Below are 11,069 nucleotides of genomic sequence, written 5' to 3'. Positions count from 1 at the left end.
CATTTTATTCTTAGCATTGTAAAATTATCTTTCCGTGTTCGTAGTTTATTTCCACCTGTTTCCGCTTTCTACGACTTCCGGTACATGTGACGTCATAGGGTAGGGACACGTCACGAGTTTACGATCGATTACTTGAAATCGTTCGTTCCTCTGAAGATGCCGGGCGATCCTAGCCCTAGAGGTAAGTTTTATATCTCCTAAGCGGTACAGCCGTGTTTTTTTGCAGTGGATTTACAATCACAGAATACGATAGACAGGAATGTTCCTTCAAAGGCCGAAAGGTGCGGGGTTAATTCGAGTTTTATTGTCAATGAGTCAAACCGTACGCAATATGGCGCTGTCGGTCTTCAGAGTAACTCGAAATCGTTGAAGGCTCTCCTGGCTTTGATTTAGTTATGTCGTATCTTTCCTTTCCCATTAAACAAGAAGATATTTTATTTTCCTCTCTTGTAAGTGACTTACGTGATGTGACTCTAGTCAAGGTGAACAAAGACAGAAATGCGACAGAACATTTTCATGGTCGAACGAACGTAACTTGCTAAATTGAAGGAATTCAAGCTGATCTGCGTCACATTAATTCTTTCATATTCAAGTTTTGAACTAATTTCTTTTAGCCAGGAATTATAATAATACTGTAACGTGTTCCCGTAGGAGTACTATAGAAAACTCTAAGGCAACAAAGAAAATATTTATACCCCGATCTAAATATTCATGACGTCAAAACACTGGAGGTTATTCCTTCTGAGCGCCAGAACCTTCGAAAACCGCGTACCTGTCTTGTGTACGGTTTTATAAACATGGTTTTCTCTGCTTCTTTAGCTTCTTCTGGCGGCATTATAGCCTACAATGGCGATTCTGCTCGTGGCTGGAACGACCCACCAACTTTTGCCTTCTCTAATAACAAAACCGGGAACAAGCCGAAGTTAGATTTGAGGAAGAGAGTTTCACACCAACAGGCTCTTCACGGGGGACAGTCACCATCGCCAAGTGTACAGGCATCCGTCGTTAGTAAAGACGATGTAGCTAATGGTTAGTGTAAGTTTAATAGTACGTTAAGATGAAGTGGAAAAGAAACTGTAAAGAAGCACTGACTTGGTTTTCCGATTGATAACGAAGAGCGCGTAAACTTGGTTTATATTGCTCCGTAAAACTTCGGTAATGTTTGGGCTCAAGCAACTCAGTATTCAAATGAGTGGCGTATGAGTTTCCGGTGAACAGAACTTGTTAAGCGCTGTTCTGTTTCACCCTTTGATCGAGTTTTGATCAGTTGCACCTATGTTTACTGTACATCTTTATAGATTAGCATAAAATTTAATATCTTTGCCATGTTTGTAGATTGTCTTACAGATTGGTGACGACAACAAGGAAATTTGTGTTAAACTTTATCGATGTCCCACCATGTTCTTAAAGTTAACGTGAAAGAATGCAGCAATCAATAATTTCAATTTTGTTTTCAGGTGTAGCTGGTCTAAACCTCAATGGCTTCACACAACCTCTCTTCACACCACCCCCGCCAGTAACCACAACAGCTCCTGTTGTAAGCAATTTCTTGGGAGCTCCATCGATGCCAGCTGTGTTCACAAGGAGCATATCGACTCCTTCATTCACTGATGCTGCTACATCAAATGCCAGCCAAGCTGCTGTAAACTCCTCACAAGCCTTGAACTCGCCAACTGTTCATGCTAAGTCAACAGACAATCTTTCAGGGAATCTTGGACAACCTCTGTTTGATCTTAAAAATCATAGTTTTGAACCAGTAAGAACTGCACCATTACATAGCATCCGTTCAACAGCAGAAATAAGCGATCATTTAGATGATCATCACGACAGTCACAGCTCACCACAAGTATTTCATCCTATTGTACCACCTGTAACAACTGCTGCTGGCCCTCTCCTCGCTCAGCCATCCATCCCACCATTAGGTCATGTAACTCCTCCACCACCATTTCCATACCAGCCTCCAGTGGGTCACATAACACCTCCCCTATATCCAGTACATGGTCAGAGCCCCACTCCACCAGCAGTTGCTCCTAATGGGAATGGAGTGGTTAATCATTCTCCAGCTGGCCACAGTATGACTCCACCACCTCCCCCAGGGAATCATGTGACCCCACCGGCATCTCTGAGTGCCGGTAATACTCCTCGAAGTACCTCTCCCTCTGGCCAAGAGAAAAATGGTGACTCTGTCAATTCAATGGATGATCAAGAAGGATTGAAAGTGACCATGGATGCATTGCAGGATGTTGTTGACAAGCTTAAGGACACCTTAGAGGTTGGTCTATCAGATAGACAATGTAGTACATGTATTTTGCTGCTGTCAATCTAATGAACTCTGAGAAGTGTCTATTAGTGAGGATAAAAAGGTGAAAAAATATTAGGTTAGCTAAATTTTATGGCAGGTCCACACCAGCCCTAAGGTTGCCATATTCAGACCTGCCTTACCAAAAAGTGCATGTCTCTCTGTCTGTCTGTTTGTCTGTCTGTCTGTATGTATGTACGTGTATGTGCTTTTGGCCTGGTATGCATGCTTAAATCTTACTTTTATTTCTCTTGCATGCAAGATCAGCCTGTATATTGTGGACACCATTTTTCCAATTTAATGATATTATACAGGTCTGATGTTAATGTTCGTTGTCAATTACTTCCACTTGTAATGAGAAATGATTACATTGCTTAAATTGCAGAAAAGGGTTGTTGACGACATTGCAAGGAGGCTACAAGTAATGTCTCAGAATTGGACTAATGGCAAACTTAGTCCTGGTGTGAAGAGCAGAATGATAAAGCTTGCCAAAGGTAAAATTCAACGCCTTTGCCCTTTCACTTACAGCTCAATTCTTCTCAGCTATAACATCGATATAATACGGTGACAGTCACAGATATGATTTCAGGCAAGGAGTGCTTTTGATTAGTTAAATCAAATTTTTGTAGCTCAAGAGAGGGCTCATGGAGATAGAGTGTGTATTTTGGGAAGGTTTGCCTGGAGTGTCCAACCAAATAAAACAGGATGAGAGCATGTTACAACGTTGTAGTGATTAGAATATAGAAGGGCATGTATTTGAAAAGGGACTTATTGCATACCTTGGACTGTGAACTTTTGGTGAAGTGTACATACAAGCTAAGTGGCCTATCAGACTGGTGCTTATTGCCGGTTTCTGTAGCATGAAGCTACTAGGAGTATTTCTACTCTGCCTTGGATGGGATGCTAGTCTGTGGCAGGGTTACCCCCAGCATTAAATTCGTCGTTACCCAGTTATACACCTGGGCGGAGAGAGGCACTGTGAGAATAAAGTGTCTTGGCCAAGAACACAATGTCCCCAGCCATGGCTCGAACCCTGACCTTTCAATCCAGAGACAAGGGTACTAAACTTGAAGCCACTGCGCCTCCACCTTTGACTGGGTATTTATTGGACAGGGTGCTTATTGTAAATTATGAGGAGAGAGCTTGTTTTAATTGAATTATCACAGTATCAGAGTGGTCAAAAGTAGGTGGCAGCTGACAAAAATCGCCATCTATCCATCTACTTTATGATTCCAGCCAGCTACTCTGCTGGTATAGTCTGATACTTAAGAAAAAGATGTCAAAACCCACCACCCACTCCTACAATAAAGTGGCCTACTACAAAACTTTGTGATGGCTCTGCAGTATATATATTTTTCTCACCATTTTTCCAGGCCTTCTCAGTTGTTTCTATCTTTTTCTTTAGCTCTAGATGATGGTAACGTTGATGAAGCACACCATATTCATATTTCCTTGATGGTAGACTTTGTTGCGGAAGTAAGTAAATTTGCTTATTGTTTTTGACGAGTCTAGCGCTGTGGACTGACAAGAGTTAAATTTAATTGAGGAGGATGGTTAGTAAAATTAATACTTTCCAAAAGTGTTGTTCAAAGTTGAAGGTCCATTAACCAGCTAGCACTTAGGCAGCCTCTATAATTAAGCCTCACTTCCAACACATTTAGTTCAAACAGGACCGTTTCATTTGGAACAGACTTACACATTAAATTATGTCTCAATAGTTCTGTCCTTATTCATATATATTAGTAAATTAAATCTGAATTTGATGTTGTCTCTTTTTAGGTAAATCAATGGATGGTAGCTGTCAAAAAATTGATCAATTTAGTCCGTTCATCTAGTGCATTTCCAACTCATTCCTGATGACAAAAGAATCAATATAATTTATATGAAATTAACATTAAGCGGTAATCATGTGGGAGAAATCTGAGGATTTGTGGATCCCAGGGATAAGTGATGACCTTTGAAGATTTTAGATGGACAGAACAAATGTGGCAAGACTTGGCGATGCTGTACAACATACTGCAAAGCAACATTCTGATAGTTTCAATTTATGAGTCAGGTCAGCTAGCATTATAGTAAATTAGAACCATTTACAGAATGTACAATGTAACATTTTAGTAGTATATCAATTTTCACTTCTAATGATATCTTGTGTTTTGAAAAGTCTGAACATTTTTCTGCCTACAGTTTATAGTAACTCTTGGCTAAAAATCATCAATACTATTAAATAATACAATATTACTGTTTCAAATGGTAGCAATGTCAAAATGTTGTAGAGATATTTTATTTTCAAAAGATTGTGTCAAACAAAACTAGACATTTATTTTCTAAATAGAGATCTCAAAGAAGCACACAATCACTAATTTTTCATAACATTTGGTGAATATTGGGAGCTGACTTTTGTGGTCTATTGAGAGACATATACAAAGGAAGGAGAATATTTGAGGAAATAGCTTCATCCAAAATTTGTTACTTCAAAATTTTTCTCTCTGCCCTAAAAACAGTCATAATTATTAGCAAACTGAACTATTTATTATTATGCCAGAAAGGAAAACAATGATTCACAAGAACTCTGTTTACTTGGAGTCAGAACAAAGAGTTAAACGTAAAATCAATATATTTATACTGTAGATAGTAAAAACTTGTTTTAGTGATTCACTGACACGTTCATTTCACAAAATTCAAACAGCATCTTTTACGATTTCTTAAATTCCAAGGCTAAATAATATGTTGAGTCTGCCTTTACAAAGAGCTGGGTCACACTGTTTGAAAAGTGATTTTATTTCTTTACAAATTAGTTTTATTAATAGCAATTAATTGAGAAGTATAGAAAACCTATCAAATTGGTGTTTGGACGCAATCGTTGAGTCTGAAGAAGATGGAGACAGATTGCTACATCTTCAATTTCAAATGATCACAGGGGTGACCAAGCTCTTTACTGATAAGACCTGAAAGACCTTTCCCACATTCCACTTCCGTGCGTACAAACAACAATACCAAAGCAAGGTTGGGGTGGACATTTTCACACATCTTCTGTATTTTTGTCCACCCTGACCTCCACTCGGTGTCATTGTTTGTTGGAATGTAAGAAAGGCCTATTTTAACTGGAATAAAGGCTTGAAAGATACTGTTGGAATAAGATGTGTCTGACACACAATGTAAATAACAAAGGCAAGTGTATAAATGTATGATTTTATTAAAGGAGTGGTTCAATTTTAGTATGAGAAAGTACCATGTAGTAATAAAATAGCAACTCAAGACAAATCTCATTCGTTTAGTTTTTTAATCATTACCACCATTAAGTAATGACATACAATGGCTGTTGAATATTCTGTTCTTTTGGACTTGTACAAAAAATTCTAACCTTTGCAGCATTTCAAATAGTGCACGTGATACATTTTCTGTGGTTCAAATTTATTTTTCCAGGGTTAAGAAATTTAACTTTGTAGTTTGAATTTTATTTTAGTGTCTCGTATTCAGGGTCTTAGTCTGAAACAAAAGGAATAACAGTATTTAAATAACACAACAACAGCCACAGTTTTGCCTGTAGCATAAAAATGACAATTTGCAAGTTTATCTAATTTTACCGTAGAATTTCCAACCAACTTGCAAGAATAATAAGCATTGAGCTTGAGGAATGCGACTGCCTTTCTTTGTAGTTTGATGCACTTTCATTTGGGTTAACTTGACCTCATGCTATCACAAATGTTGCTTTCTGTAAAAACACGTGCACGTGCTGAAGATAAATGCAAAATCATTTATTTTTGCAAATGTATCTTAAATGTTAGACATATTAAAGGCTGAGTGGAAAAATGCTCAGTTTAGTGTCTTGTTACACAAAACATCTGTGATTCTAAACGTAAGGAATGAATTAAAACAACTGAAAAGACCAGAACTTCTGTTTTACTGTTTACAAAATGTTATGATGAACTTGAAAACACTGGCCTCAATAAACTTGGCAAAATGATTATCTATTTCCATTCTACCCATCAAGTGTCACTGTTCTCAAGGACAGTGAAAAAAAATGATGTGACAAAATATTATCCATATGATCACGAGAAATATAATGCCCTTCATTCAACATTATTTTGTCTTTTTTTTCTTTTATTTCACCATTAATAACATTTCAGAACTAAGTATAGCCTGATTCTCAGACAGTCCAAGTTGCTCTCAAGAAATGATGTGACAAAATATTATTCATATGATCACAAAAAATATAATGGCCCTCATTCAACATCTTTTTTTTTCTTTTATTTCATCATTAATAAGATTTCAGAACAGACAGTTCAAGTTGCTCTCAGAGAGACTGGTCACAAGCAACCTGGACTGTCTGAGAAATGGGCTAAACTAAATACAGATGTACAATTTAAAAATTTCCAAAATCACTAAATAGTCATAAGTTTGATTCTGTTTCCATTGATTGAAATTTGTTTTAATATAAAATAAATACAGCATAAACAAAATAACCTATAAACTGCAATGGCACATCAGGGTCTTCTGTTAGAATGTATTTTGTGAAAATTTTGTGAAAAAAACCGTAACTTATTTCTTTCCCTGAAAAACAGCATTTCTTGAGGCTGTCACAACTTGGAATGATCAGAGTGTGTTGAGTGAACTTTGTTCAGCCACTCCACCATAATTCTGTTCAGTTCTAAAGGACTGGAAAAAAAAATACCCACACAGGTGTTAAGAATGAAGGGAATCATCAACTTGACAATAATCTTGACGTACCACAAAAAAACTAAAACAGTTGAAAAATGTTCAAAATATAGGGTGAAAACTAACCAAACTGCAAATGGTAAAGTTTCCTAGGAGATTTGCAACACTTCGCACTTTGCAAGTGAATATATGAAAGATTATATATTTGAACTGCGGAGAAAGAGGTCACGGGTTCAAATCCCATTCAGGCCTGAATTTTTTTTTTTTTTTTTTTCAGGCTTTGATTTCACAACTGCTTAAGTTGTGTGCGTAACTGTTATGATCAATCATGTCTTCATACTTTGCACTTTTGTCAAGATCTATTGTTTGCATTCTTCAATGTTATTGGTTTACTTGGGAAAAAGATCACTATCCTTTGTTCTCAAGCAATGTTGTGATTGGTTAACTTTTTTCCATGTGGCCCGATTCAAGTATTCACACTGTAAGTATTCACAAATTTTATATCATTTGGTATCAGTAAATCCAAGGTAAAAACATTCTTCCATACCATTCTAGGGTTACCCAGTGTGATGCCTCTTCTATGTGTGCTCTTTCTAACTTGCAAATCTGAGAAAAAAAGTTGACACACAAGATAATCATGATCAAAGTCTTATCTTTCTTACAAATCAAACAATGTATACTGAAGATGTGGCACAATACACAATGATTTATGGACCGTTGGAAAATCAACACAATACGGACGGATGTTAATGCCGGGAAACCATCAATCGTATAATCAACAAGTTTATTTGTAGGAATTATTCAATCTGAAACATACAATTATGCGATATAATTACGAAACATTCCAGTATTTACAACACTCAGATTACAAATAGTAGGTAATGAACCGACAGCACAAACTGAAAACAAGGACTTACTTCTGTCACAGGTTTCCCGTTAACATTGGTCTTAGTGTAACTCTTAAAACTGGTTAGCAAACTGAAAACTGTGTGTACTTCTGGTGAAACACGTGTGAGAACTGAACTGAAACCTAATGAGCCTAATATATGAAACGACTAAAAGTGTCAATCAAATTGTTTGCGATCATTGTCAATCATTAATAATGTTTTGTCACCGTAACAATTTAATTTTAAAATAATATTGTTTTCTTTACCCACTGGTCCATTTTTGCACAGAATTGTGGTCTAATAAGACCATCTTTTCCTGTAGTAATCATCAAGCTCGGTTGTTGTACCTGCCAAGACAGCAAAAGGAACACAACACACTTTAAGTCAGGTTAACTATAATATAGCCTTGACAGGTATTGGCATTTAATTTCTCCCAAATATGTCAGTGCAGAGTCAAACATTCTGGTTACAAGAAAATAGTAACTCATCACTTAAATTCATGGTCGTGAGCATCAGGTCATGAGTAGTTTTCAATTGAGTGTTGTGAAACCAATTAGACTACATGTACTCAGCTAATCTGAAAACATAGTAAAAACCAGTACCAAAGTATACATAATTTTTTATTAAAGCCTGATTACTTTCGATACTCAGTTGAAAACCGCCCGACTCTATTTATAGATAACAGTCTATTTATACATAATAGCTCTCAAAATTGATCAAACCCTCTCCATACCCATGGAAGGGGAAGAGATGTACTCAAAAATATAACAATGACACAGAAGTCACCTTGCGCCCAGCCATCTTGCAGTTCCATTGCCAATCTTTTTCCATTGTCCTGTACCAATTTAGAGGTCCTCTAGATGGAGAGAGGACAAAAAAGCTGCTATAAAAAGTGTTCTTAGTTATTTCCAAATATTGTTTTTCACATTAAATTTTTTATCCCAGCTTCATAAACTGCTGCTGTTAAACATTTACATGTGGGAGTCAGAATTGTAGCTGACTGACTAAAGAAGCCCTTATTATAAGCCCAGAACTTTCCTAACCTGAATCCTGTCTTGTTGTACATCTCAACAAAGTACTTCAAGCTGTCATCAGTCAGTATCCAGCTTCTGTTGACTTTATCTGGAAGCCCAGTAAACATTCCACCTGAAACATTAGAAAAGATCTTGGGCATGATTACTGACTTTGTCACAGAGCAGGAAAAGAAAATCTCTGGTCATTCATTTCACTGCCTGGTAAAAGCCTGCAAGGGTTTCTTCTATCAGTTTCCCTCCCTTATTTTTGTCACAATTCATATTGTAAATGATTTTAAACATGGGTAAATAAACAATCAATCAATCAAATAGTTTTCTGTTAGTAGTTTTCTGCTAGTTATCCAGCCTTCAAACAACCGGGACCTTGCCGGTGGATAGCATTATTCACCCAGGCCAGAACATTTGCTTATTATAAATAGCTGCATATGAAATTACTAGAGACTACAGCACTCTTTCAATTATATCACTAATAGAAATCAATACCCACCTCTTTCTAGTACATCAGCAGTACTTAAACGAAGCTGTTCAAATGAAATTCAAAACAATATTTAATGTTCATAGCATAACAAATAGTGATTAGCTGTTAACGAGCTACTTCCAGCAAGCTGTTTCAAGAAAATATTGATTTCATAGCCACCCCAAGGAAGAATATCAGAAATAAGGAGAGTATTATCCAAAACTGGAATTTCCAAGGGGGTGGGGGTTTGGGGGTGGGGGGATGAGTTTCAAACAAGAAAACCCTCTGTGAAAGAGTGTGTGTGGGAATGGATATTTTCTGCAACTACACATTGAAAGAGCTATGCCACACCATTCTGATGTGCAATTTAAGTCTTCCCAAACTAAGAACATGCATAATTTATTAGTAAAATAGCAAATGGTTTGAACCCAAGAGTATCAGTAGTTCATAATTATACCATGGTTGTCCGGGTGAGGGTACATGTAGTTCTGAAAAGAACTGTTGTTGGTGACTGAAGTTTCGACAACCTGACCGGAAGTCATCTTCAGAGTCAAGTGAATAGTGTTTGTCAGTAGATGGTGTTATAAGTCTGGTCTGTTGAAAGTGAATGGTCAGTGTTTTAAACCATAACTATTGGTAAACTCACAAATTTTCATTTTGTTCTGCAAAATAATAAAATAAAATTCATACCGGTATATAAAGTTGTTTCAATAATTCCCTACAGTAATGTACCAGTACATTAAAATAAGCAATAAAATCAAGTTCCATTTTTCAAAATAATGTCTCACCATATCTTTAGCACCTCTCATTAACAGGATGAATGATCTTTCTATGTCCCTCTCAAGTTCTTGCTCTGCAACACCCTGACAGAAATTTGACATGAATCTCAAATGAGGTAAAGGTAAAGTTTGCATACAAGCCAAGTGGCCCATCATCTTGCTTTCTGTAGCATGAAGCAACTAGGAGTATTTCCTCTCCCCCCCAGATGGGATGCTAGTCCATCACAGGGTTACCCCCAGCATTAAATTCACCAGTACCCATTTACACACCTGGGTGGAGAGAGGCACTGTGAGAGTACAGTGTCTTGCCGGCCAAGAACACAACACAATGTTTCTGGCCAGAGCTCAAACCCGGACTGCTTGATCTGGAGGCCAGCACATTCACCTAGAGGCCATCTCCCCTCCAAACCAACAGTCATCTGGACATACTACAGTACTTTAAGAGAGACTAAAATGTAAATTCCCTATTGATATTAATGATATTCAATAAAAATAATAACTAATTTCAACATGGGTTACACTTGCCAAGTGTTAAATCCTGAGTGCCTGTATTATTAAATAAATATTGACTGTTTCTCAACTGACCTCCTTATGAAAATAAAGCTGATATTGAAATATCCCTGGGTTTGCCTGCAATCTCTCCAGTGGGTTAATATTAGGAAAAGTAGGTATAAAGGGAGTCATATTTATCACAGCTCTGAAAATAGGAGGAACGACATTCATTCATTAATTTGGTAACTATTAATTAAGGAACCCTACTTTACAAACTACAGAGGAACAACTACCAGTGGCTTACTTAACGATGGGCCCATGATGGGCCCAGGTTGTTCAAACCCTGATTACATGTAAGCTAACCCAGGATTAGCAAGAATTTTCATTTAAGTTTAGTAACTTTGCAGTGCTCAAGGTTTTCTGTTTAAATTGTTTGGCCTTCTGTTTTGGGTTTGAATAAGCTCA

General features: G+C 37.1%; 2 protein-coding genes across 3 annotated transcripts in view; one reads left to right on the top strand and one right to left on the bottom strand.

Annotated features, from left to right (window-relative positions):
• The first annotated feature begins 96 nt into the window (after positions 1-96).
• LOC110043469 (uncharacterized) lies at positions 97-6,191 on the top strand. Of its 2 annotated transcripts, none has more exons than XM_089273091.1 (6): positions 97-181; positions 820-1,029; positions 1,458-2,272; positions 2,685-2,793; positions 3,705-3,775; positions 4,079-6,191. In XM_089273091.1, exons 1-6 carry the CDS (start codon positions 157-159, stop codon positions 4,154-4,156), a joined length of 1,308 nt encoding a protein of 435 aa, XP_089129217.1. In that variant the 5' UTR covers positions 97-156; the 3' UTR covers positions 4,157-6,191. The 2 variants fall into 2 exon arrangements, with proteins under 2 accessions (XP_089129217.1, XP_089129218.1); XM_089273092.1 differs by having other exon boundaries at positions 175-281.
• Positions 5,561-11,069, bottom strand: part of LOC110043516 (bifunctional epoxide hydrolase 2-like) — a 16,481-nt gene continuing 10,972 nt past the window's right edge. The window contains exons 12-19 of the mRNA XM_089273089.1: positions 10,698-10,809; positions 10,122-10,196; positions 9,364-9,397; positions 8,886-8,988; positions 8,629-8,698; positions 8,109-8,189; positions 7,503-7,561; positions 5,561-6,955 (exon numbers count right to left, since the gene is read on the bottom strand). Of these exons, the coding sequence (XP_089129215.1) occupies positions 6,877-6,955; positions 7,503-7,561; positions 8,109-8,189; positions 8,629-8,698; positions 8,886-8,988; positions 9,364-9,397; positions 10,122-10,196; positions 10,698-10,809 (613 nt within the window). The 3' untranslated portion in view covers positions 5,561-6,876. The remainder of the gene's footprint in view (positions 6,956-7,502; positions 7,562-8,108; positions 8,190-8,628; positions 8,699-8,885; positions 8,989-9,363; positions 9,398-10,121; positions 10,197-10,697; positions 10,810-11,069) is intronic.

The sequence above is a fragment of the Orbicella faveolata genome, unplaced genomic scaffold, assembly GCF_042242905.1.
Source record: "Orbicella faveolata isolate gen_17 unplaced genomic scaffold, um_ofav_v1 contig_35, whole genome shotgun sequence".
Lineage (NCBI taxonomy): Eukaryota > Metazoa > Cnidaria > Anthozoa > Scleractinia > Merulinidae > Orbicella > Orbicella faveolata.
The sequence above is the reverse complement of the archived record's forward strand: the minus strand, read 5'-3'. Positions and strand labels throughout refer to the sequence as shown.